This window comes from Hyperolius riggenbachi, chromosome 4, assembly GCF_040937935.1.
Source record: "Hyperolius riggenbachi isolate aHypRig1 chromosome 4, aHypRig1.pri, whole genome shotgun sequence".
Lineage (NCBI taxonomy): Eukaryota > Metazoa > Chordata > Amphibia > Anura > Hyperoliidae > Hyperolius > Hyperolius riggenbachi.
In genome coordinates this window covers 94,337,753-94,360,430 of record NC_090649.1, presented here as the reverse complement: position 1 = coordinate 94,360,430, position 22,678 = coordinate 94,337,753, and the positions used below count along the sequence as shown (strand labels likewise).

At 42.6% G+C, this 22,678-nt stretch overlaps 1 protein-coding gene across 2 annotated transcripts in view; it reads right to left on the bottom strand.

Annotated features, from left to right (window-relative positions):
• Positions 1-22,678, bottom strand: part of ADAM17 (ADAM metallopeptidase domain 17) — a 109,870-nt gene that overhangs the window by 13,310 nt on the left and 73,882 nt on the right. For both annotated transcript variants that reach the window (XM_068280316.1, XM_068280315.1), the window contains exons 9-14: positions 13,554-13,667; positions 12,451-12,595; positions 11,029-11,117; positions 6,363-6,515; positions 6,046-6,245; positions 1,806-1,909 (exon numbers count right to left, since the gene is read on the bottom strand). In XM_068280316.1, the coding sequence (XP_068136417.1) occupies positions 1,806-1,909; positions 6,046-6,245; positions 6,363-6,515; positions 11,029-11,117; positions 12,451-12,595; positions 13,554-13,667 (805 nt within the window). The remainder of the gene's footprint in view (positions 1-1,805; positions 1,910-6,045; positions 6,246-6,362; positions 6,516-11,028; positions 11,118-12,450; positions 12,596-13,553; positions 13,668-22,678) is intronic.

Here is a 22,678-nt window from a genome sequence, read left to right as displayed (position 1 = left end):
CCATTTCCACTGATAGAATTCGATGTTCCAACAAATGCAATGAAAGGAGCACTTTTCCTGCATTTAGGTTTAAGTCGATGTGGGTATCACAATTTCCCCATTTTAACATTTTCCCCCTTTTATTTTAGTTTGAACGGTGTAAAAAATGCAAAAGCATTTGGCCAGTGAATGTATACATACACACACGACTCACATTTATCCAGCATAATTTACCCAGCGTAAATGAAAACAAAAATTCTGATTGCCAACCTAATCAACAGAAAACGTTTATCATTTTTAAAAGAAACAATCATTATAGCTATAGAATTAGGTTAGACTGCTAAAAACAAAAACCTTCCATTCCATGTCACTTTATGGTCCACTGTGCCATCAGTCCCTCACCCTACTATACTTAACTCTACCATAGCAACAGAAAGCTCCTCTGGCCTAAAGGCTAGCAAAGCTTCTATATAGTATTGAGCCATAAACTGTCATTTAAGCGGAAAAAAAGTACGATATAATGAATTGTATGTGTAGTACGGATAATGAATAGGACATTAGTAGCAAAGAAAATATTCTCATATTTGTATTTTTAGTTATATAGTTTTTTTTATAACATTGCATAATTCTCTAATATTTTCAGTTTACACACTAAATGATTTTACAGAGCAGGCTAGTGACTTTTAAACCATTCTCTGCAGGAAAAAAAAATACAGTGCCAGACACTTGAGATAACAAGCTTCAGAAGACAGAGCTCTCTGCGACTTTGAAAGTCGTGGAGCTCAATGGCTCTTTTGCATAGATGAAAACTGGAGTTTCTTAACTCTTCCTGTACTGGAAACAATATTATACTTATGTCTCTGCTCCTAATGCTTTATATCTTAGCTGTACTACACATACAAATCCTTCTATCATAATTCGTTTTTTTTTTTTTTTGCTTCAGTGTCTCTTTAAGTGGTTGAGTCCTGATCCCGGTGGGTGACAGAATTTGTTTCCACTATCGCGAATCTGCATGCGTACAACGCATGCAGATTCGCACATGTAATGCAAGTGGGTGGGCCTGTTTCCACTGTAGCGTTGTTGAGGTGCGTTTTTTTCAGCGTTTAAAAAACGCACAAAAGAGCCAACGAATTCGCCTGCGAGTGGAATGCATGCGAATCGTCGCTAATGTATTTAATAGGGAATTCGCATGCGGCTATGGTATGCGAATTTTCATGCAAATTCGCATAGGTACCAATGTAACTTCAAACAGGCAGTGACATGGTTAAATTCGCATATACCCTCACCTATGCGAATTCGCGGCAAAAAACGCGGAAAAAAATCGCATCCGCATGCTATTTCATCAGCGGTGGAATCCAGGCGATTCTGCACCGCAATAGTGGAAACGAGCCCTAAAAGTGTGTATGCACCCTTAGGCTGGGTTTCACATCAGCAAAGAAAATGATTAATCAAATCAGAAGGAAGCAAATAAACGGGGAGGTTGACAGATACTATGTGCAATTTTGTAACCTTGTGACAGGTGGTTTGCCCGATCCATCCAGCGGATCAACTCTCACAACTGTTGGGCTTATATCGTGCAGTTGGCCACATATATACAACGGCGTTTGTATGATGTACTTGTTTTGAATGCGGCCATGTAGTGTAGCCCGTCGTTTCTCTTGAGCATGCAGTATGTAAATGAGTTGGTTGGTGTGCGGAAATTACAAGTCGTGTCAATGGTTTGTCGTGGTGTCGGTCATGCTGTGTTAATCGTGCGTATGAGCCTTTAGATAAAATGACAGGTTGACAGATCCTAAGTGCAATCTGTATGTTATGTGGCCACTTACCTGTGCAGTATGATTCTCCTTTACAAGTGGCATTGATGGCTTCCTGGCATTTCTTTTGAGCGGTTTCAAACTGGCAACCTTTACAGCATGGACTGTTCCGATCACTGAAATATGGAGGACAGTAATTATAATGATCATTGGTTTAATAAAGGAAGTAGTTGCCCACATTTAAGCAGGACATACATGCCTCAATTTCCCCCTGCAGATTCAATAACTCTGCTTACAACATCCTGCATCAATCGTAATTTCATTCAATTGTCGGCAAAAATAAAAAAAGATTGAAATTACCATATGGAAAATTTTGGTTGAGTAGCTGCCAGTACTGTTACACTGCATCGATCAGTGCAATACTGCAGTCTGACTGATTATTCAATTAATTCCCTGCTGGAAATCGCTCTGCAGTATGTGGAAGGAATAAATTCCTCTCTAAATAGATGTCGATCACAGAGGAATGGATCATATGGGAATATTTGGCAGAAAGCTTTGATACTTTCCTTATGCTGGGCATACATTGTCAGTTTGTTCCTCATCAATCGAGCCGCTGATGGCTCGATTGATAATATCCGATGTGTCCGATCACCGCAGGGATAGATTCCGCGCTCGATACCCACGGGCGGACAATAGCGGCGAATCAAGCAGAAGATAAGAAGCGCTGGCGGAGGCGATCGGGAATCGATCCTGGTGCACGCACGGACGAGTGGGGACGCGGCGGGAGTCGATCCGGCAGCTAATCGGCCGCTGGATTGACCAGTGTATGCCCAGCATAAGTGGGAAGACTCTGAATTCCATAGAGCAGTGGTTCTCAAACTTTTTGGGGTGAGGGTGCACTTGACAGGTTTGAGATTTTTTCGAGGCATCCCTCGGCACAACAACTACTGAAATGCTGCTACGACCCCCCTCCAAGTAGCTAGTGATGCATATTAGGCAACATCCCCACTCCAAGTAGTCAATAACTGCCCCCCTCCCCTCAGCAGGAAACCCCCCCTCCAAATAGTCAGTGACCTCATTATGCAGCACCCACCGTGAATAAACATACAGATAAAGAGTCAATGTTGTACAGCACATAGATATTTTCCTTAACGGGCCTAAAGGTTAACTGGCAGATAATACAGCCACACTGTATATCAATGTGTGGGGTTGCATTAGCTGATGTTAACAATTGCATACTTCATACGTTCTCTGTATTTACTAATAGGATGTTGTTTATAACGATGAATCCATTTGGAAGATTTGTGAGCTCTGTTTTTACAAAATAACTTTTTGATACATTAAAATGTAAGATCATCTTGAAACGGTTTTGTCCCTTCAAAAATATTTTCAGCTATATATCCTTGTTCTCACATAGAATCAAATGCTTACACAGGCTGTAAATAAAAGAAGCTGTATTTTATTTAGAGGGCAGCTGGAGGTTGTACTTTTACACACTGTATGCCTTTATTGGTTTTTGAAAAACAAAATAATGAAGAAATAATCTGCAATCTGTAAAGTACACTGGAGTATTTTTTACTAGATAAACATCCTTGCATGGACATACTAAGAGCCCAGCAGTCAGGAGACTGAGAAGCAGTAATAATCTGGTAGACGGAAAGCTCTCCAGACAGGGCGTTATTACATTCTATCACAATTGCTGTTCTCTCTATTGACACCTAAGCTCTAGTAGAAGTAATTATACCAAGAAAGCAATAAAGGCAGGTGAAGAAACAACACAGGTCAGTAATTAAGGACCACAGCAAAACATATTAATCTTACTTAAAACAACTAATCACCAGTTTAAATCGGGATTGTCACCATAAAAAATTTCAATAGCAACTGGTCTGAGTGTATTAAGTGGTAAAGATGCTAATCCTGCATTTAAAACATTTTCTGCCGTTATGGTTTGGAGTTATCATATAGCTTAAGATTACTGGCCCTTTAATTGTCATTGCCAAACAGTTGCATGCTAGGGGGTCTTTTTATCTATAATATATTCCTCCACTTTCTCATATAGACCTCAGTGGGAGTGTCTGAAGACTCTGCGAGGAGGGCGGGTAACAAATACACAATTAGCAAGAGGAGGAAAAAAAAACAAAAAGTGTGAGGGAGGAAATTATGTCAGGAGGTCAAAGGTAACCAAGATGGAAACTGCCTAGAATAATATTTTCTGCTTTTCCTTTATAAAATTCACAGTAATCATAACGTGGACAGTGTCTGCTAGCCACCGCAGGGGATCACAAGGCCCCGGGAGGATTTTTTTTTTTTTAATAAAAAATGATTTATATTAAGCTAGCACTTTGCTAGCTATGTGTGGCATGTCCCTCCGGTCCCCACCGATTGGAGGGAGGATCGGGACTGCGCATGACGTCATGTCCGATCGTCGCCATAGCAACAGTGAAGCTCAGTGCTGAAGCTGCGTCTCTCACGGGATCGCGGATGGGTAAATATTGCCGGCACATAGTTAGCTAGCCTAGTGCTAGCTAACAAATGGAAAACATTTTTTATTTAAAAAAATCCCTCCCGCGGAAGCAGCCACTGCATCTGCGTACCGCCAGGGAGGTTAAGGGAGCACATACATACATAGTAAATGCCCCTTTTATAAATGTCCGCACTGGCCGAAACTGGTCAGAGTCTACAGCCAGAGGGCAGTAGAGAGTTCGAGTGACGTGTGGCTGACGGAGTGTAGTGCCAGAGAGGGAGACAGAATTTCTTGAAGCGCACAGAGACGGAAAGTTTCAATTATGTGCACACGCTCTTCTGTATGATCCTAAAGGTGGCCATACATGGTACAATTTTTCAATTAGATAATTTAGTTCGATTATTCCGTTAGATCGAATATAAAGATTTTTCCAGCATATCCGATCATTTTTCTTGAAAAAACGGGATAATCGTTCGAATTTCTTTATCAAAAAAAACAAATATGCAACTTTCATTCAATTCGATCATTTAGATCGAGTAAACGGGAAAATCGAATGTTTTTATTGTACCATGTATGGCCACCATAAGACGGACATACAGGTAAAGAAGTTGAGTGTTGCTTTTGAAGTGTTTTTTGTTGGGAAATAAACTGTTTTTGAATACACTATATGAAGAATGTTTTTTGCATGACCTGTGAGGATTATGTGCAGTTAGCCAGTGAGTCCAGAAGGCTCTGGATAGAACACGCTTTATGACCGTGTGATCCAGTGAGTGAGCACCTGTGTGGGGTGCGATTACCGTGATGCGATTTATACATCTGCGTTATTGTCGCCACCTTGTGGACTGTGCACCAATACGCTAATTTACCTATGCAGAAAATGTACATTTCTACCTGAGTAAAATGCATGCACTATAAATTACTTTTTTTCCTATGTTGCGGTCACCTACAGAAGGTAGTAAAAAGCTGACAGATCTGACAGACTTTAGACTAGTCCATCTCCTCAAGGGGGGATTCTCAGCATTACCTTTATTTTGTACAAAAGCACTCCCTGGAGAGGATCTATACAAAGATGTGGACCCGCCTCCCTGCTTATTTGAACACGGTTTTGGCAGTTAGACTGAGCAACTACCGTTCAGCATGTGCTTTTGTATATAAAGAAGTACCTGAGAATCTCCGATGAGGAGATAGACCAGTCCAAAACCAGAACCAGTCAGTCAGATTAATACTACTTACTAGGGATGATCAATAAGATGCAAATAATTCTGAGTACATGCAGGATTATGCAAATTCTGGATGCAACTTGGAATTATTTGCATCTCATTGACCAACCCTACTACCTACTATAAGTGACAGCAACATAGGAAAAAACGTTTTGCGGCAGCAGGGAGAGCCGTCATTTGCTCAACTCACTGACGGCCGTACAACATGTATGCGTCCTAAGGCCTGCTCACATTATTATTGTACCAGTAGACACCCTCAGCACCTGCTTTGGGCTTGGTTCACATTGCTAAACAGACCAGATTCTATTGGAGGTCAATGGATCCTGCGTTAATCAATATTGTTTTGTTAGAGCGGATCCGTTTGTCATGTTCTGACGAACGGAATGCCATTTTGGGTCTGCAGCGATTCTTTTGGATCTGTGCGCTAACGGAACGGAGGGTCTTGGATCAAAAACTGATGTTTATTAAAAACGAATCCGTTTCATGGATCAGTTTTTGATCTGTCCAATGTGAACCGGCCGTTACTGATCCAGCAAGCTAGAGAGTGGGTATAGGGCTTATTGACCCTACAGAAGCAATAGGTGAGATTTGGGAGAGATTCTGCTGGTATACAGGTCTCTATACTGACCTGCACTTGGCACCGGCTTTGAACTTGCAGTCAGAGGTGCAGCACGGATCATGATGCTGGTGCAGAAGCCCCGGGTCACAGTCCTCTCCTTCATCCACTCGGGAGTTTCCACACACTTTGTTGTTGCGTTCCTTGAAGCAGATGGACGCTTTGCTCATCAGTGTGCGCAGGATGGATTCCCTGCTACAGCTAGAGAACATCTGAGGAGAGATGGGAACAGGAGTTCATTAGTAGAAAAACTGCACTGGCAGAATAGGGTGTGGGCCGCATTACACAGAATACGCTATAACACCGCCCCCCCAAAAAAACCACCTTACCTTGTTGTTCTGGTGGTCTCCGCTCACAGCTATGGGGTACATCACAAATTTCCCACCTCGGTCCTCACTGGGGGCACAGATCTCCATACTATCTGGATCATGTTCAGATCCAAAGTTATGGCCCAGTTCATGAGTGGTGACCAGATCTGCTTCCTGCAAATAGATTACAAGTAAGGGAGACTTAGCCTGTGCATTCTATGCTGTAGTGTAGAGGACCGGTCACTAAAATAGCTTACTCAACAGTCATTGTGACGGGATTATGAAAACTATCCTGCTACAAGCAATTTTGTTATTAAGAGCTACCGCTTGCCTTGTAAAAGTTGTTGGAAATTTAGACCACAAGTAAAGATGGCAATGTTCAGCCAACAATAAAGGGTAGACCATAATAAAGCCAAAACGTCACACACCAATCATCTACCACTCAATCACTAACACTCAATTAGCAATCATTCTTAACTAAAAAAAGACATCCATTGATTTGGTCAGGCATTACACATACAGTACCGTACATGGGCGTGCCACCCAACAGTGAATGGAGTTTCTCCATTCCCAATATCTTGTCAAAATTTTAAGTTCTGACTTAAAACGGTCAGCTGAATCCAGGATTAGTAGCAGTTGGATGGTTTATGGCCGCCACTGTGGATGATAGGCTTACATAAAGGACACCTGAAGTGAGGGATATGGAAGCTGCCATATAGATTTCCTTTTGAACAATATCAGTTGGCTGTCAGTCCTGCTTCTAATACTTTTAGCCATAGACCCTGAACAAGCATGACGATCAGATGTTTCTGACTGTATTAGCCACATGCTTGTTTCAGGTCTATGATTCAAACGCTACTGCAGAAAAAGAGTTCAGCAGGGCTGCCAGGCAACTGGTACTGATTAAAGGAAATACATATGGCAGCCTCCATATCTCTCCAACTTCAGGTGTCCTTTCTTGTCTACAAGTTCTTTAGTCAGAGAGCACCTATTCTAGTAAGAGAAATCAAAGTTCAGAAGAATTTCTGAAGAAAGCCTTGCTTGAGTTGTGAACTTCCCAGCAGAAGATTGAATTGGATTAATAACTGAAGGTGGTAGGGCAGCAAGTTTCTTTGGCCGGTCTGCTAACCATAATCTTCACCATGTATTATGCAGACTACTATGGGCTTCAATATTTCTGCAGGCAATCTCTGGGTGGCAGTGCAGTGCTGCTGCAGCGGATGCAGAAACTCCATGGAGAAGCCAGCATTTCTGTAACTGTGATTCTAAACCAACAATCATGCAAAAAGTCCAACCTGAACGTTCAGATTTAAGGCAGACATCCATCATTCACAATGCATGTTTCAGGGCACCTTTACATAGAAACAAAAACTGCAATCTCTCTTGACTGGTTCTTGCTCCATTTATCCCTCCTGGCGGTCTATTAAAAACTGCCAGGGGGCACCACAGCCGTTTTTTTTTTTTTTTTTTTTAAATCATGTAGTGAGCCTAGGTAGCCGCTGTGCAGCGGCATCCCCCTACCCTCTTCGATCGCAATCCCGCTCAAAGAACGGGATTTCCTGGAGGGCTTCCCCCGTCGCCATGGCGACAGGGCGGGATGATGTCACTGACGTCTTGACGTCATCGGGAGTCCCGATCCACCCCTCAGCGCTGCCTGCCGCTGATAGGCCAGGCTGCGCAAGGGGTCTAGGGGGGGCTCTGCGGCGCGGTGGATAGCGGCGAATCGGCACGGGGCGGCGGCGATCAGTGTGCTCACGCAGCTAGCAAAGTGCTAGCTGCGTGCAGCAAAAAAAAAAAAAATAAAAAAAAATTGCGCAAATCGGCCCAGCAGGGCATGAGAAAACCTCCTGCGCGGCTTACCCCGAACTAAGTTCGGGGTTACCGCCAGGAAGGTTAAAATGATGCAGGATTGCCTACTTTAAACGGAACGTTTTTACAGGAATCAAGCCTGACCGCAGAAATACATGTTCCTTTATCACTGCACTGCAATACCAGTCATTAATAGCAGGTGGCATAGCAAGCGAAGGCAGAACTAATGTTATCCAAGAATGCTGCTTCGGTAACTAAGTAACATTGTTCCAGGTATTTTCAGATGATGTATCTGCAGCATGTTTACTGCCCCAGTGTGCAGTGATAAATGACCATCACTAAGGACCGGTTCACACGGACGCTTGGCAGCTTTTACCGCCAAGCGTTCGGGACTCGTCGGCTAAACGCTCCCATTCAAGTGAATGGGAGCGTTTAGCATCGCGCGGTTACCGGCGATTACGCAAGCGTGACGTTCCGATCTCGATTTAATGTGTCACTTTGGCCGACCCTAGAAGCAGCATGCAGCGTTCAGGGGCCGGCCAGCCGCCGCGGCTTCATGTCCCCTTGTGGCGACGAGAAACGCCAATCGCGATGGGAAGCTGACGATCGCCGTACCGCCGCCCCCGAACGAAACGTCACAGGACGACACGGCTTCCCGGCCGCCCCAACGCCGCCTGCCATCCGTGTGAACCGGCCCTAAAGCACTTGGTGTATTTCCCCAAAATTTTGAAAAGAATGGGAAACTATACTATATATACACATATGCGATCCCTCTTATCTAGATAAAAATGTATCAGTTATCGGCTGGTTAACGTTAACAACCCTAACTTAGGTCGTATCACATCATATTGGGGTTGGAGAACTAAAGGTAACTGAAATGAGAGGAATACTGAGGCTGCCATTTTTATTCTGTTATAAACAATGCCAGTTGCCTGTTTGTCGTGCAGCAGTTGAGTCAGACCAGACCGAGTCAAAGGATCTAAACGGCATTCTTGTTCTGATCCAGTGACTTAAAGAGAAACCGTGACCAAGAATTGAACTTCATCCCAATCAGTAGCCGATACCCCCTTTTACATGAGAAATCTTTTCCTTTTCACAAACTGATCATCAGGGGGCTCTGTATGGCTGATATTTTGGTGAAAGCCCTCCCACAAGAAACTCTGAGGACCATGGTACTCCTGGCAGTTTCCGGTTTGTGGTTCAATGCAACAAGGTTCTTGTTGCATTGTGGGAAATAGCTGTTTACAGCTCTTTCCAACTGTCAAAAAAGAAAGCAGCAGCTACATCACCTGCCAGCAGTAAAAATGTCACCATGTGATAAAATGTCAGAATGTAAATCAGAGATTTAAAAGATTTTACAATGGGCAAACACTGACAATCATTTATACAAAATTATTGTAAAAAGGAAGCACTTTTTTTATTACATTATTTTCACTGGAGTTCCTCTTTAAAGCAACCCTCAAGCAAGTGAAAAACAAATATAAATACAAACCAATGGACAGGGAAGGGTCTGGATCCCATAGAGCTTCTTACTATGTCCCCTCGTCCCACCACTGTCCACCATTCAAATTTCCTGCCCTCATGTCTCCATAGAGGGCTCCAGAAGCATTCATGTCCCCGAGTGCTTCCAAAGACGGGCATGTCCATACTCTACATGCACGAGTCCGGACTCACGCATGCACAGCACGGATCTGCTCGTCTTTGGAAGTCTTCCTGGACGTGAGTGTTTCTGAAGACTTCTGAGGAGTCCCAAAGAGGTATTTGACCTGCAGGACAAATAACTTCAAAAGGGAGGACAGCAGTGGAAAGAGGGTATGGAGAAATGACTGGGAAGGCTCTATGGGATCCAGAGCCTTGCCTCTACATAGGCGAGTATCTCACTACTCAGGGGCCGACTGGCGGTGACTGAAAGATTTATCTGGACGGCTAGCAAAGGCACAATCTCTCTCACCTGTACATCTCATTAGTTTCCAGATACCAACCCAATCGCAATCTCAGATCTGCTCATGAGCTTCTATTATCCTCCTCTAGAATTACCTCCTCACATTCACGCTTACAAGATTTTGCACGCGCTTCACACCACCTCTGGAATACTCTTCCAAAACACAGCTCTCCAAACTTTGATATCTTTTAACGCCCCCTCAAACTAACTTTTTTCGACAAGCATACGCTCTACCTTAGGTCATCCCCCCTTCAACCTTTGGCCAAGTTGTAGGGCAGGGCTTTTTCACCCTTTTGTGTCTTGGAATTTGTTATTAGAGATGTGGCGAACTGTTCGCCCGGCGAACATCTCTGGAGCTCTTACTACTTCCGGGTCGCACTGACCTGGAGTAGTACGCCTGCGCTGCCCAGCGGAGCGCGTTCTAGCCCTACGCCTGCGATGCCCACTGAGCGCGTTCTGTTGCCGGGCACTCTCTGCGCATGAGCGTGACGTCGTAGTGCCCGGCAACAGGAGCGCGATCTGGAATGCGCTCCGCCGGGCAGCGCAGGCGTACTAGTAAGAGCCCCAGGGATTTGGAGATGTTCGCCGCCACATCTCTATTTGTTATACATTTTATTCATCATGTTACTTTTGTCACTAATTACCAATTCTGTATTTTGTTACCAATTCTGTATTTTGTATATTGGTGCGCACCATTGTCTGTATTATTATGTACCCCATGTTTGTTTCTTACTTTGTTGGTGCTTTATAAATCAATATTATTAATAATAATAATAATAATAATAATAAATAAATGGCGCACATCTGAAGAAATGGGAGTTCAGCTGGAGATCCCTTCATCCGATACACAGCACTGTTAGGATTCCCACACATAACATGAACAGACAAGGCTATCATCTAGCGCAAGTGAGGCAGAAGTATAATAGGAGATCATACCTTTGTTAGGATGGTTTTGCCATAGTTTTTTGTACTTGTCAAACCGGTGTTCAAGTAAATGGGTTTCTGGGATGCTTCACTTTTGTAAGCTGTCAGGAATGAAGGAAAATAAGGCATGTCAGATGTGACCTTTCTGTACAATGAAAAAACAGAGACCACAGACGTTTCCTTAGAATGTGAAGACAGAAGATACCTCCTGAGGCATTACTGTTACACAAAATAGCACTCGACAGAAAACCACATGGGCAGTACAACAGTGCTGACAAGCATTTTAAGGGTAACTCTACTTTAGTACAAAACGTTCTACAGCATATGCCATAACTGTACAAGCCATTTTGTAGTTGACCGTTAACTATTGTCGCTTAGCTTCCATGTTCAGTGCTATAACTTTTTTTGTGAAGGTAAAAATATTCTTAATATCAGTGGAAACCATGGAAACTGTATCAGCATTAACTCCATGCCGCAACACCGACGTGCTCCTGATGTTCTAAACTACTTCTCTGAAGCAAGTATAATAAACTATTTGAAACAGAAATGGTGTCTCACTAGTTTCTACAACATGTGCTATGCCAGAAACATCAATCCCTACAGAACTACAAGTGCAAGAATGGCAATATAGCAACAGGTTCTGTTTAAACATATAATAGTATTTTATTCATATCAATATTACATTTGAATATTTTATCAAACTGGAAGCCAAAACAGGAAGTGACATCACATCACTTGTATGGACCATAGCACAATCCAAGAACCAGGAAGTAAGCTATCCTGCCACACAACTTGTGGGTGAAGTATTTCCATAGATACCAGTGGCATGATGGAAAAGAGTAGACAAAAAGGTGGCTGTTCAGTGGCAGTCATGAGGGCAGGAAATTTGAATGGTGGACAGTGGTGGGACGAGGGGACATAGTAAGAAGCTCTATGGGATCCAGAGCCTTCCCTGTCCATTGGTTTGTATCTATATTTGTTTTTCACTTGCTTGAGGGTTGCTTTAAAATAACTCAACGACTATACAGAATTTTTGTTGCACTTCATCTTATTTATCTAACTCTTCTTTATATACATGCACTTTTGAACCCATGTTCAACATGAAGGAGGCTCTAATTTAACCTACCGAAATGAATTTTCCTACATTTATGTATTGTTGAATCATGGAAAGTGATTTTCTATTATTGTGTTTTAAAAACGGTTTAATGCATTATCGTTGATAAATTATTGGGTGCTGCCAGATTGCCATTCTTGACAGGCTGAAATAATGTTGGCAGTGTATTCAAAGACAGTACAGCAATGTTTCTTTAAACTTATATTAACAACGGAACAAGGCTTGGAGGCCGGCACAGGCCATGTTTCAGTTGTGACAACTGTGACCTGTTCCTACATCCTTGTTCCAGGCACAAACATACAAGTATATAACAGGATTACCTTTAGGGCAGATTCCACCATGGGTGTTTGGCTTCTGAGATCCAACATAGGCCAGGCCTAGAGTCCCCATATCGAAGTCTTGATAGGTGAAGAGATGGGCCAGGCAGACAGTAGAGGCCTTCTCAGATATATCAAAGCTGAATTGCTGTTGTATAAAAAAAAACAGATCGTACTTATTGAGCTGTAGGAGTGACTGTGACAAGGTATTAGCAGGACTAACATTTTCATGCTAAAAAAATACCAAAAACTTTTTGATTAGAATTGAAGTAGAGTTTGCGGATTGGGACTTATATACAGCCTGAAGTTGAGATGGAGGATGACGACTCTAAAGTCTGCCATACACTGGGTAGGGGGGAGTGTGAGCTGACACGTCACCGGCTCTAGGCCTCCTTGCAACCCCCCCCCCCCCCCATTTATCGGTCAGCAAGACAAAAAAAAATAAAAATAACCTGCCCTGTCCAATTGGTAACATCTGTCAATTTCTGCTACGAAGCAAGTAAAAGTACGATCAGGCAGCATGCTGGAGCAACAATCTGTGGCAGATTAGATCACACTGCACACAATATTTCCATTCATGCGCTGCAATTCACAGCCTGTATTTTGGGGGGATTGCGCCCGCGATCCTATTCAGCATAATGAATGGGATTGCAAGCGCTGCCCCCCCCAGTGAGTCATGTGCAATGCAGAGCCACGCTGAGCGCACTATTCTGCATTGCATAAGTGGAAACTAGCCCTATCCCTCTATTCAGAGTATTATATACAGATGCTAGATTTTTATTGTTAGAGATGGTCACTTGTGATAGTGTCACGTAAAAATCTATATTTTATATTATTTAGCATTCCATCACAAGTCGTATCTCTAAAAAAGAAAATGAGTCCATTGTCACTCCTGCCACATGCACAGCACACTGCGCCCCCCCTCCCTCTCCACAGAACAGAACAAGATCAGCAGAACGGCATGTGTGTACAGCGATTGTTCCTAACAGATGTCATTAGGAAAAATCACCACCAATCTTTCTGTACTGCCCAAGCAGCGTTAGAATCCTTCCTATAACCAGCAGCTCACTAGCAGTGCACAGGTCGGTGTGATCCCCAGCTCTAACCTCCAATAGCTGCTTTACATCCCAGGCATCCTTGTTCTCATTTGGATAACTTTTGGCCATATTGTAGTGGATCCTGGAACCAGTAACATTCTCTGGCTCCTTGTGGACAATGATCTGCGTGGAAAAAAGTTATACAAGAGATTAGCAATGTTGAGACTGAACGGTAACTGGCATATAATAACTACTAGACATTTTTACATGGGTCTGGACACGGCTTGCCCTCATCTTCCACACACCAACAGGCCTCGGGTGCCCATGACCCTGCCACTAGTTGTCCTCTCACTCAACACCAAGCACTGCAGCTCGGGAACACCACATAAGACCTGCATTTTGGAGATGCTCTCACCTCTATCTAAACATCACAATTTAGTTTGTGTAGCTCAGAAACTTTATGATTATTCTTTATTTATATATAGCACCAACATCTTCTGTAACACTGTACGTAGCACAAAATAAATAGTAGGGAGCTACACGAGAAGTTCAAAACTCTATACCAGGCGTGTCAAACTCAATCACATAAGGAGCCAAAATCTTATACTAAGTCACACTAAGCATTTGAGGCCCAGAGGTTTATACCCCCCTAGTGACCAGGCCATTTTCTACAATTTGGCACTCCACAACTTTAACGGTTTATTGCTCATACAACTAAGCCCCCTAATGAATTTTACCCCCTTTTCTTCTCACAAATCGAGCCTTCATTTGGTGGTATTTGATTGCTACTGCTATTTTAATTATAAAAAACACAGCAAAATGTTTGTATTTATTATCCCCCCCCCCCCCCTTTCCCTCTAAATTGGACCTATACATACACTACAATATACAAATATAGGCATAGGACTATGGTAGGGATAAGATTGTGTGCCCCTCTGAGGGACAGTTAAGTGACAAGGCAGTACTCTGTGCAAGGTCAGAGAGAGATGAGAATATATATATATATATATATATATATATATATATATATATATATATATATATATATATATATATATATATATATGTATGTATATATATATGTATGTATGTATGTATGTATGTATGTATGTATGTATGTATGTATGTATGTATGTATGTATGTATGTATGTATGTATGTATGTATGTATGTTATGTATGTGTATATATATATATATATATATATATATATATATATATATATATATATATATATATATATATATATATATATATATATATATATATATATATATATATTCAATAAATACCACAGCCTGCCAGCACTGATCAGCCGCTGGCAGGCTGATTGCTGCGGCCGTCTGTTTAGATTGATGGGAACACACGCTCGTGCGAGCTCCCGTCCAATCTAGCTCCTCGCGAGATGACACTATATGGCGTTCTGGAGGAACAACTGAGCCACTCTGCTGATCTGCGTTAGGCGGCGCAGAGTGGTTAATAATAGTTAACATTTATTTAACAGTATCATACTAAGTGGTGTAACTTTAGCAAACATTATGGACCTGCTCCTCCCCCTTCTGCAGAGTAGCGCAGTGGAGCAGTTCAATATTTACCTGCCCCAGTGCTGCTTCGGCAGAAAAGGATCAAGATGAAATGTGGCCCAAGGCGGCAAGATGCTAACCTTCACTTCCCCATATTCTTTTAGGCAAGTTTACTGCTGACAATGACACACATTTGAAGTACTGGAGGGCCACATAAAATGGCAAGGAGGGCCGCATTTGGTCCGTGGGCCTTGTGTCTGACACCTGTGTTCTATGCAATCAGTTTATCCAGCAATACAAGTACAAGAGGTATATGTATCTAGGTAACAACATATGTAGAGCTTTGACTGACCAGGTTTCCTGATCCAAACACTTTTAAAGAGCACCTGAAATGAGAGGGGCCGGTGGCTGCCATATTATTTTTCATTTAAACAATGCACATTGCCTGGCTGTCCTGCTGATCATCTGCTTATAATACTTTTAGCCATAGCCCCTGGACAAGCATGCAGTTCAGATGTTTCTGACCAAAATCTGACAAGATTAGTTGCATGCTTGTTTCAGGTCTGTGACTCGGACACTACTGCACCCAAGGAGATCAGCATGACGCCAGGAAACTGGTATTGCATAACCTCGACTGTATTCCAGCCACAGGGCAACTGCCTGGCAGGTTAGTATGCAGAGCGCAGCGGAGTGGCACTCTATGCTTACTTTCCCAGGATCTGGGCAGTCTCCTCCACGTCCACCGGGGCTCTCTACCCCTCTGGTGAGATTGGCGTCTGTCATGTGATGACAGACAACAATCTCATCACAGGGGTACAGCGCCACCCTGAGAACAGGAGGAAGAAATGCAGTGCTGGATCCTGGGGAGGTGAGTAATATGCAGAAGATGGGGAATGCTCTCTGGTGCTCTTAGTAGTTCTGCATTTGGGTACTAAAAGTGAAAAAAGAAAATTGCACCACTTTCAGACACTAAAAATCACAAATTAATCAGATCGCTAAGGAGGTTAAAATTAAATGATATCCTCCATATAATTCTCGCTTCAGGTTCCCTTAGGACTATTCACTTACTGCTTAATATATCCCACCTCATGACAGCTGTCAGTCACTGCAACAAGATATCCAATGACATTCAGAAATGTGTCAGTGTATTTAATGTTACTGCTGGCGAGTGTAATAATATATACTGCACACACGCACACCACACCAGATAGCACTAGCTAGATCGCGCTGCTCAGCTCACATGTCGCACTCATCACAGCTTTGCTGTCTCCAGTTATCTCGTCTAATGAAAGCTTTTCAGGTCACTGACTTCTGCTTGGAGAATCACTGCGTATAAAATCTTGGCTGAGCTGTTCATCACTGCACCACTTCAGAAGTCAGTGGGAAATGCTCTGATCCTAGTTAAGAGGAGATCTTCTCAACTGATCGACTAACAAGCAAAACAGAACAATATCTGGCCCTAGCTGGCATAACTGTGACCCACACATTTCATAAACAAAGCAAGGTAAAACTCACAGCAAGGCCACACTATACATGTTGCTTAGCACATATTAGCAATACGTCACACCTATGCACAAAGCAGTACTGCGTTATCATATTGCACTACTGCATGTAATTTTATCCACATGCAGTGCTGTCCCATTCAGTGTCAGTGAATGGGATTAGGGACATGGTGGATGAATGAGTGGCATCTGCAGTAACAGGACAAAATAGCAGTAGTCCTTTAGTTATTTATCAATCTGCCATTATGGAACAATAAAGAGGCACTATAGTGACACATAGTAGAATGCAGTAAGTTATTCAGGATACCCACTTCTGTTAATTTCCCTGGTTTTAGCATCAGAAACAGATTACCCAGCAAGCTCATGGTGAACCAGGACCCCTAGGAGTGTGTAAGGGGCTACGATAGACCAAAAAGCCCTCTTACTAAAATGCTATGCCAAACAGAAATGTGCCTTCTAAAAACAGAAGGTATTTGCGATTATTCAGATTGGAGTGAACATATGATGTCTCCCACAATGCATCACTGTTGAACATGATAAGGATACAAGTTGCCATGTATGCCCAGCATTATGCTGTGCATACACGGCAACTTGTATCCTTATCAATCGAGCCGCTGATGGCTCGATTGATAATGTCTGACAGGTCCGATGACCTGCCGGATAGATTCCCCGCTCGATCACCGCCGGCGGACAATAGCGGGGAATCGAGCGGCTGATAAGGAGCGCTGGCGGGGACGAGTAAGAATCAATCCGCACGCACGCGGCGGGTGTCAATCCGGCGGCTAATCGGCCACCGGATCGACCTGTGTATGCCCAGCATTAGAAAGCAAACATTCCAGATCACCTGCCAGTTCTAAAGATGTGGCCGCCTGTGATACATTTCAGAAAGTAAATCAGGGAGAGGAAAGATTTTACAGCGGTCAAACATTCACTACATTTCTGAATGCATATTGTTAGAATAACTTCATGAATACATTTTTTTTTTATGACTAGTTTCTCTTTGATCTGGGAGCTGTGCCACATATAATTACCGTAACAAGCTATGGCAATTTGTATTTATTTTGTTAGCTCGCTGGGCTGTGACCTGTAGTTCCTCTGTGGGGGATGTGGATGCTCAGATGTACACAGACTTCTTATAATCACCCTGTCCCAAAGTCTTCTGCGTATGCCAGATTGATCAGCTTTCCTCCTCCTCTTTATGTCTGCTCGTCTTCCTGCTTCCTCTAAGTATTACTATTATTCCGTCACCTCTTGCTTGCAGCCTTCTGTTCACCAGCTCGTTCCTCTGTGCCAGCGAGTACACCCATTGCTGCTGTGCCATCTGTGCCCAGACTCTGCTATCTGCTGCAAAAAGCTGACTGTTCCAGGCCCCTGAGAACGAGGACTGCAGCATAACCGCAGACAATGTTCTCTGGCGGCCCCTGTGTATTCTGGAAGGGACACCAGCACGGCACAGACACCACTCAGATATGATCACAGTGCACAGAGCCGCGCTACAAAAATAGCCAGTGTCGACATTGAAAAGCAGTTTTCTGACTGAAACATTAGACACAATCCCCTTCTGCTAGCCATCCGTTGCCTGAAATGTGTCCATTTTCAAACCGCATATATTTGCAAAACAAATTAGTATCTACATCGATTGAGATATATTGGCCTCTCATTGACCATCCCCATGAGGCACCTTGAAGGGAAGTGTTGTTCAGAAGGCAGTGATCGCAGCAAATAAGAGCATTAAAGCGGTAGGGTTAGCCATACTATGCCAGGGGAAAGAAAATAAACACACATATATAAATAGATGAATACTTGATCTACTTACATAACACATGTATTGTACTGTCCATGTTTTGATTTCAGTGAATTTTATATGGTAAATTAAGAGAATTCTGTTCCTGGTGGGAACCATGTCTTTTGCCCACAGTTTGAGGCTGAATACTGATGTTATTTCTTCCCTTAACTTTTTTTCTTTTCTCCTCCAATCGCTGAGTCACCTCAGCCTTGCTTCTAAACACAAGTGAGCAGGGGATCATGTTTCAGCTAGGCGGGGAAATAAAGGGAAGAGGAAGAATATATTATAGATAAGAACCCCCAGCATGCAACTGAATGGCAATGGCTATTAAAGGGCCAGTGCTCCTAAGGTATGTGATAACTCCAAACCATAACAGCAGAAAAAGTTTTGAATGCAGGATTAGCATCTTTATCATTTAATACACTGAGACCAGTTGCTGTTGAAATTAGATTTTTATGGTGACATTCCCGCTTTAAGCTATACTACAGCCTGTTATGGGAAAGGATTGCTACTCCAAGCTATACTGATCAGCTGCAGAATTATGACTGAGTACTAATAACACTGCCGCCACTGCTAGCTTTGTGCCACTCAATGCAGTACAAAGCTATGCTGTCGTCAATCGCGTACCACTCCCGCCTGAGAACCAATCACTCTCCAGTCCGTACTTCAAGAGACACTGAAGCAGAAAAAAATTATGATATTATGATTTGTATGTGTAGTACAGCTAAGAAATAAAACATTAAGATCAGACACATCAGTCTAATTGTTTTTAGTACAGGAAGAGGAAACTCCAGTTGTTATCTCTATGCAAAAAAGCCATTCATTTCTACGACTTTCAAAAGTCGTGGAGATGGCTGTCTTCTGACTTTTATTATCTCAACTGTTTACTTTTCCTCTGGCAGAGGAGAGGTCATTAGTTCACAGACTGCTCTGAAAGAATCATTTTGAATGTTGAGTGTTGTGTAATCTGCACATATTAGAGAATGATGCAATGTTAGAAAAAACACTATATACCTGAAAATAAAAATATGAGAATATTTTCTTTGCTGCTAATCTTCTAGTAATTATTCATAGTATACAACCAATTCATTATATCATATTTTTTTTCGCTTCAGTGTCTCTTTCATAAAAGAGCAAGCAATTCTGATCAATGTTCGAGTGACATTTCAATCAAATATCAAATGGTGCTGCTTTAGGCTTAGTAGAAATCCAAAGGTCTGACATACAACACGATTTTTCCTGTTGAGCAATCGTTTCCATGACTTTGCGATGTGGGTACATTTGCACGACTCTCTCATGACACACTGCGATCACAACTGTCACGGCGGATCAGATCTTTAAGAACTCCGACGAGTAAAGTACCACGATCGTTTTAACTATTGCTTGCGCCCGTTGTGTGCCGTGGTGGGTTTCTGTAGTTGAAAGATGGATTGGGGGAAGCATGTTCATTGGATGGTGTCGCTGTAGGGTCCCCAATCCATCTTCTGGTGGGTATTCAGCTTAATAGTGTCTGCATAGTTTTACAAAACCATCAGCTGACTAACTGATAATATGCTTCCCCTGAAACCTGGCATTCACCAGCAGCAACCAAAGCATCCTCTTACAACTGAAATCATTCAGAGTGGGGGGAAGAAAAAAGCACTTTCTAAAAGAAAATGTAGATAAATCCATGAAATCACAGCTTCCAACTGTCCCTCTTTTAGGAGGACAGTGCCTCTTTGGGAACCAAATCCCTCTGTCCCTCTTTCTTCCTCATTTATACCTCTTTCAGGACTGTAAAGATCTATGTGAATACAGTACTTAAAAACTTTACTCTCATTCTTTACATTGGTGACTTTCTTACTTCTAAATGTTAATATGAAGGAAAATGAATAATGATAAAAAAAAGGACCAGTGTGGGATGAATTATAAAACAACCTCTTTTGCTTATGGACTCTTTGTGGTATGCATGACTATGGGTGTGGCAGGGGCGTGGCTTAAGGTGTCCTCAGCAAGTTAGGAGGTATGATTAAATCGTGTTTCAGAAGATTGTTAAATGTAAAATAGTATCCAAAAGATACTTCACAATAGTAGTGGAAGGAATAAGGCAATTGGCTTTTACAGTGCCCAGAATCGGCTACAAATACAAATGTGGGAAGGGAGGAATGACACGGCATGAATCTTCTGCAGTGGCCGGATGCTGTAAATCCTTCACTGAAGAGGCTGCTGAACAGTCTCCTTCCTATATAATTCCCAGAAGTGTGACCGGCATGAGGAGCTGAAGTGACAGCTCTGCACTTCACACATCACACGGCATTACTAGCAGCATTCCTCTGGGAACTCCCAACTCAGCTACAGCCATTAATCAATAGCAGTACCTCAGAGGGCTAGGAATAGTCATTTATATGCATTTCCTAAAAGAAAGCAATCTGGTAAATGAGAAACCTTACAAATAGGTATATGTTTTTTTCTTTTGGTGATTCTTGTAGGGGCCAAGAATACCTAGGTGAGAAGTAGGGAGAGACCGGGAGCCCAATGGTGCAGTACCGTCAGGTATAGGGAGGATAAACTTATATAGCTATATACTCACAAAGGTGGGGTGCAGTTCCTGCAACCACCGTATAGCCCTGCAGGGAATTAACCATCCCTGCTCAGTACTCCAGGTCCTGCTGGATACTGGATGGTCGCTCTCCTGTAGTACGATAGACTTCCCAGAAAAACTGCAAAGCTATTACCTCCAAAGGAGGTCTGACTGGTAATGGGTAGGATGGAGGCGCCCAATGTGTGTTCTATTTTGTTATATTTAAATAGAAATAAAAAAAAAATTATATAATAAAATAGAGAGAGGTGATTGCTTACCTCTCCAGAAGATATAGACACCAGTTCAACTGGAAAAAAGTTTTTATCCAAAAAGCAATCTGACAACGCGTTTCACGGGTCATGGCCCGCTTCCTCAGGTCAATACAAAAATGCCTTGATAGCATAAGGGATAGAGTGTAGGTGTCCCACGCTATCAAGGCATTTTGTATTGACCTGAGGAAGCGGGCCATGACCCGTAAAACGCGTTGTCAGATTGCTTTTTGGATAAAAACTTTTTTCCAGTTGAACTGGTGTCTATATCTTCTGGAGAGGTAAGCAATTACCTCACTTTTTATTTTATTATATAATTTTTTAATTTGTATTTAAAAATACCAAAATAGAACATACATTGGGCACCTCCATCCTACCCGTTACAAATCGGTACAAGTATTTGTATTATCGACTTACAGTAAAATTTTGAACAATAACCATTGCCAGCTACACAGGCTGATATATCAATGGCTGGGATACCGCACATCAGTAAGACTTATCAGTTTGCGAAAGCACTGCAGACTGGCAAGTGGAACAAACCCCTCCTCCTCTCTCCCAGCAAAGTAAACAAACAGAACAATTTGGTTTACTATGAATGCAGCTGTGCCACCAGGTATACAGACAGTTTGGGGGCTTTACAATTAGAAGTCCTATTAGTGCTGTCTATGAAGTGTGTAGAAAAATCTTCACACACTATGTATATAGCATATACCGCCACAAATAATGTACTTTTTTACTTTATTGAGAACAAAAGCTATGTTACAGTGTCTTAAAGAGACTCTGTAACAAAATTTTCAGCCTTATTTCTTCTATCCTATAAGTTCCTATACCTCTTCTTATGTGGTCTGGATTACTGCAGCCTTTCCTAGTTGCACAGTGGCTGTATTATCTCTGTTATATAGTCTAATCTTCTTTCCTCTGACGGCTTTGTCGGGCTCAGGCACTCAGGCTGGAATGTGCTGTGCTGCTTGTGATAGGATAGAAGCTATAAATACCCTCTCCAAGCCCCCTGCAGGCTCTGTGTGAGTCACAGACTGAGCTCCTCTCAGCCTATCACATGCCATGTATTGTTTGTAAACACTGCATAAAACTGGCAATTAAAAGCCAGGATTGCAGCAGGGAGTGGCAGAAACAGCACAGAGGGGCCCAGGAGAACATAATGAATAGAATGGTATGCTTTTTATTATAAGAATTTTAGAGTACAGATTCTCTTTAAAGGAGAATCATACTTGCGTGCACAAGTACAGTCGTGTGGCCATTTTTGAGAAAAGATATTCCAATGCTTGGAGCTCCATTTGCGCTCAGGGGTGCCACTGCAGTGCGTGCTGATGATGATCAATTTGATCACCATCAGCAGCTCCCTGCGTCCCCCTACTCACCATTCCGTGTCCTCATGCTCACCGCTCCCCTCATTCTCTCTCACCAGAGGCAGTGCCACCTGAAACCATAAGGTTAATCAACCAATGCTAGTTTACAACCTCATGATTTTCCTGCATTATGGGAAATGACCCACAGATCAAGGGCATACAATAAACTGTGACTTGCACTTACTGAAA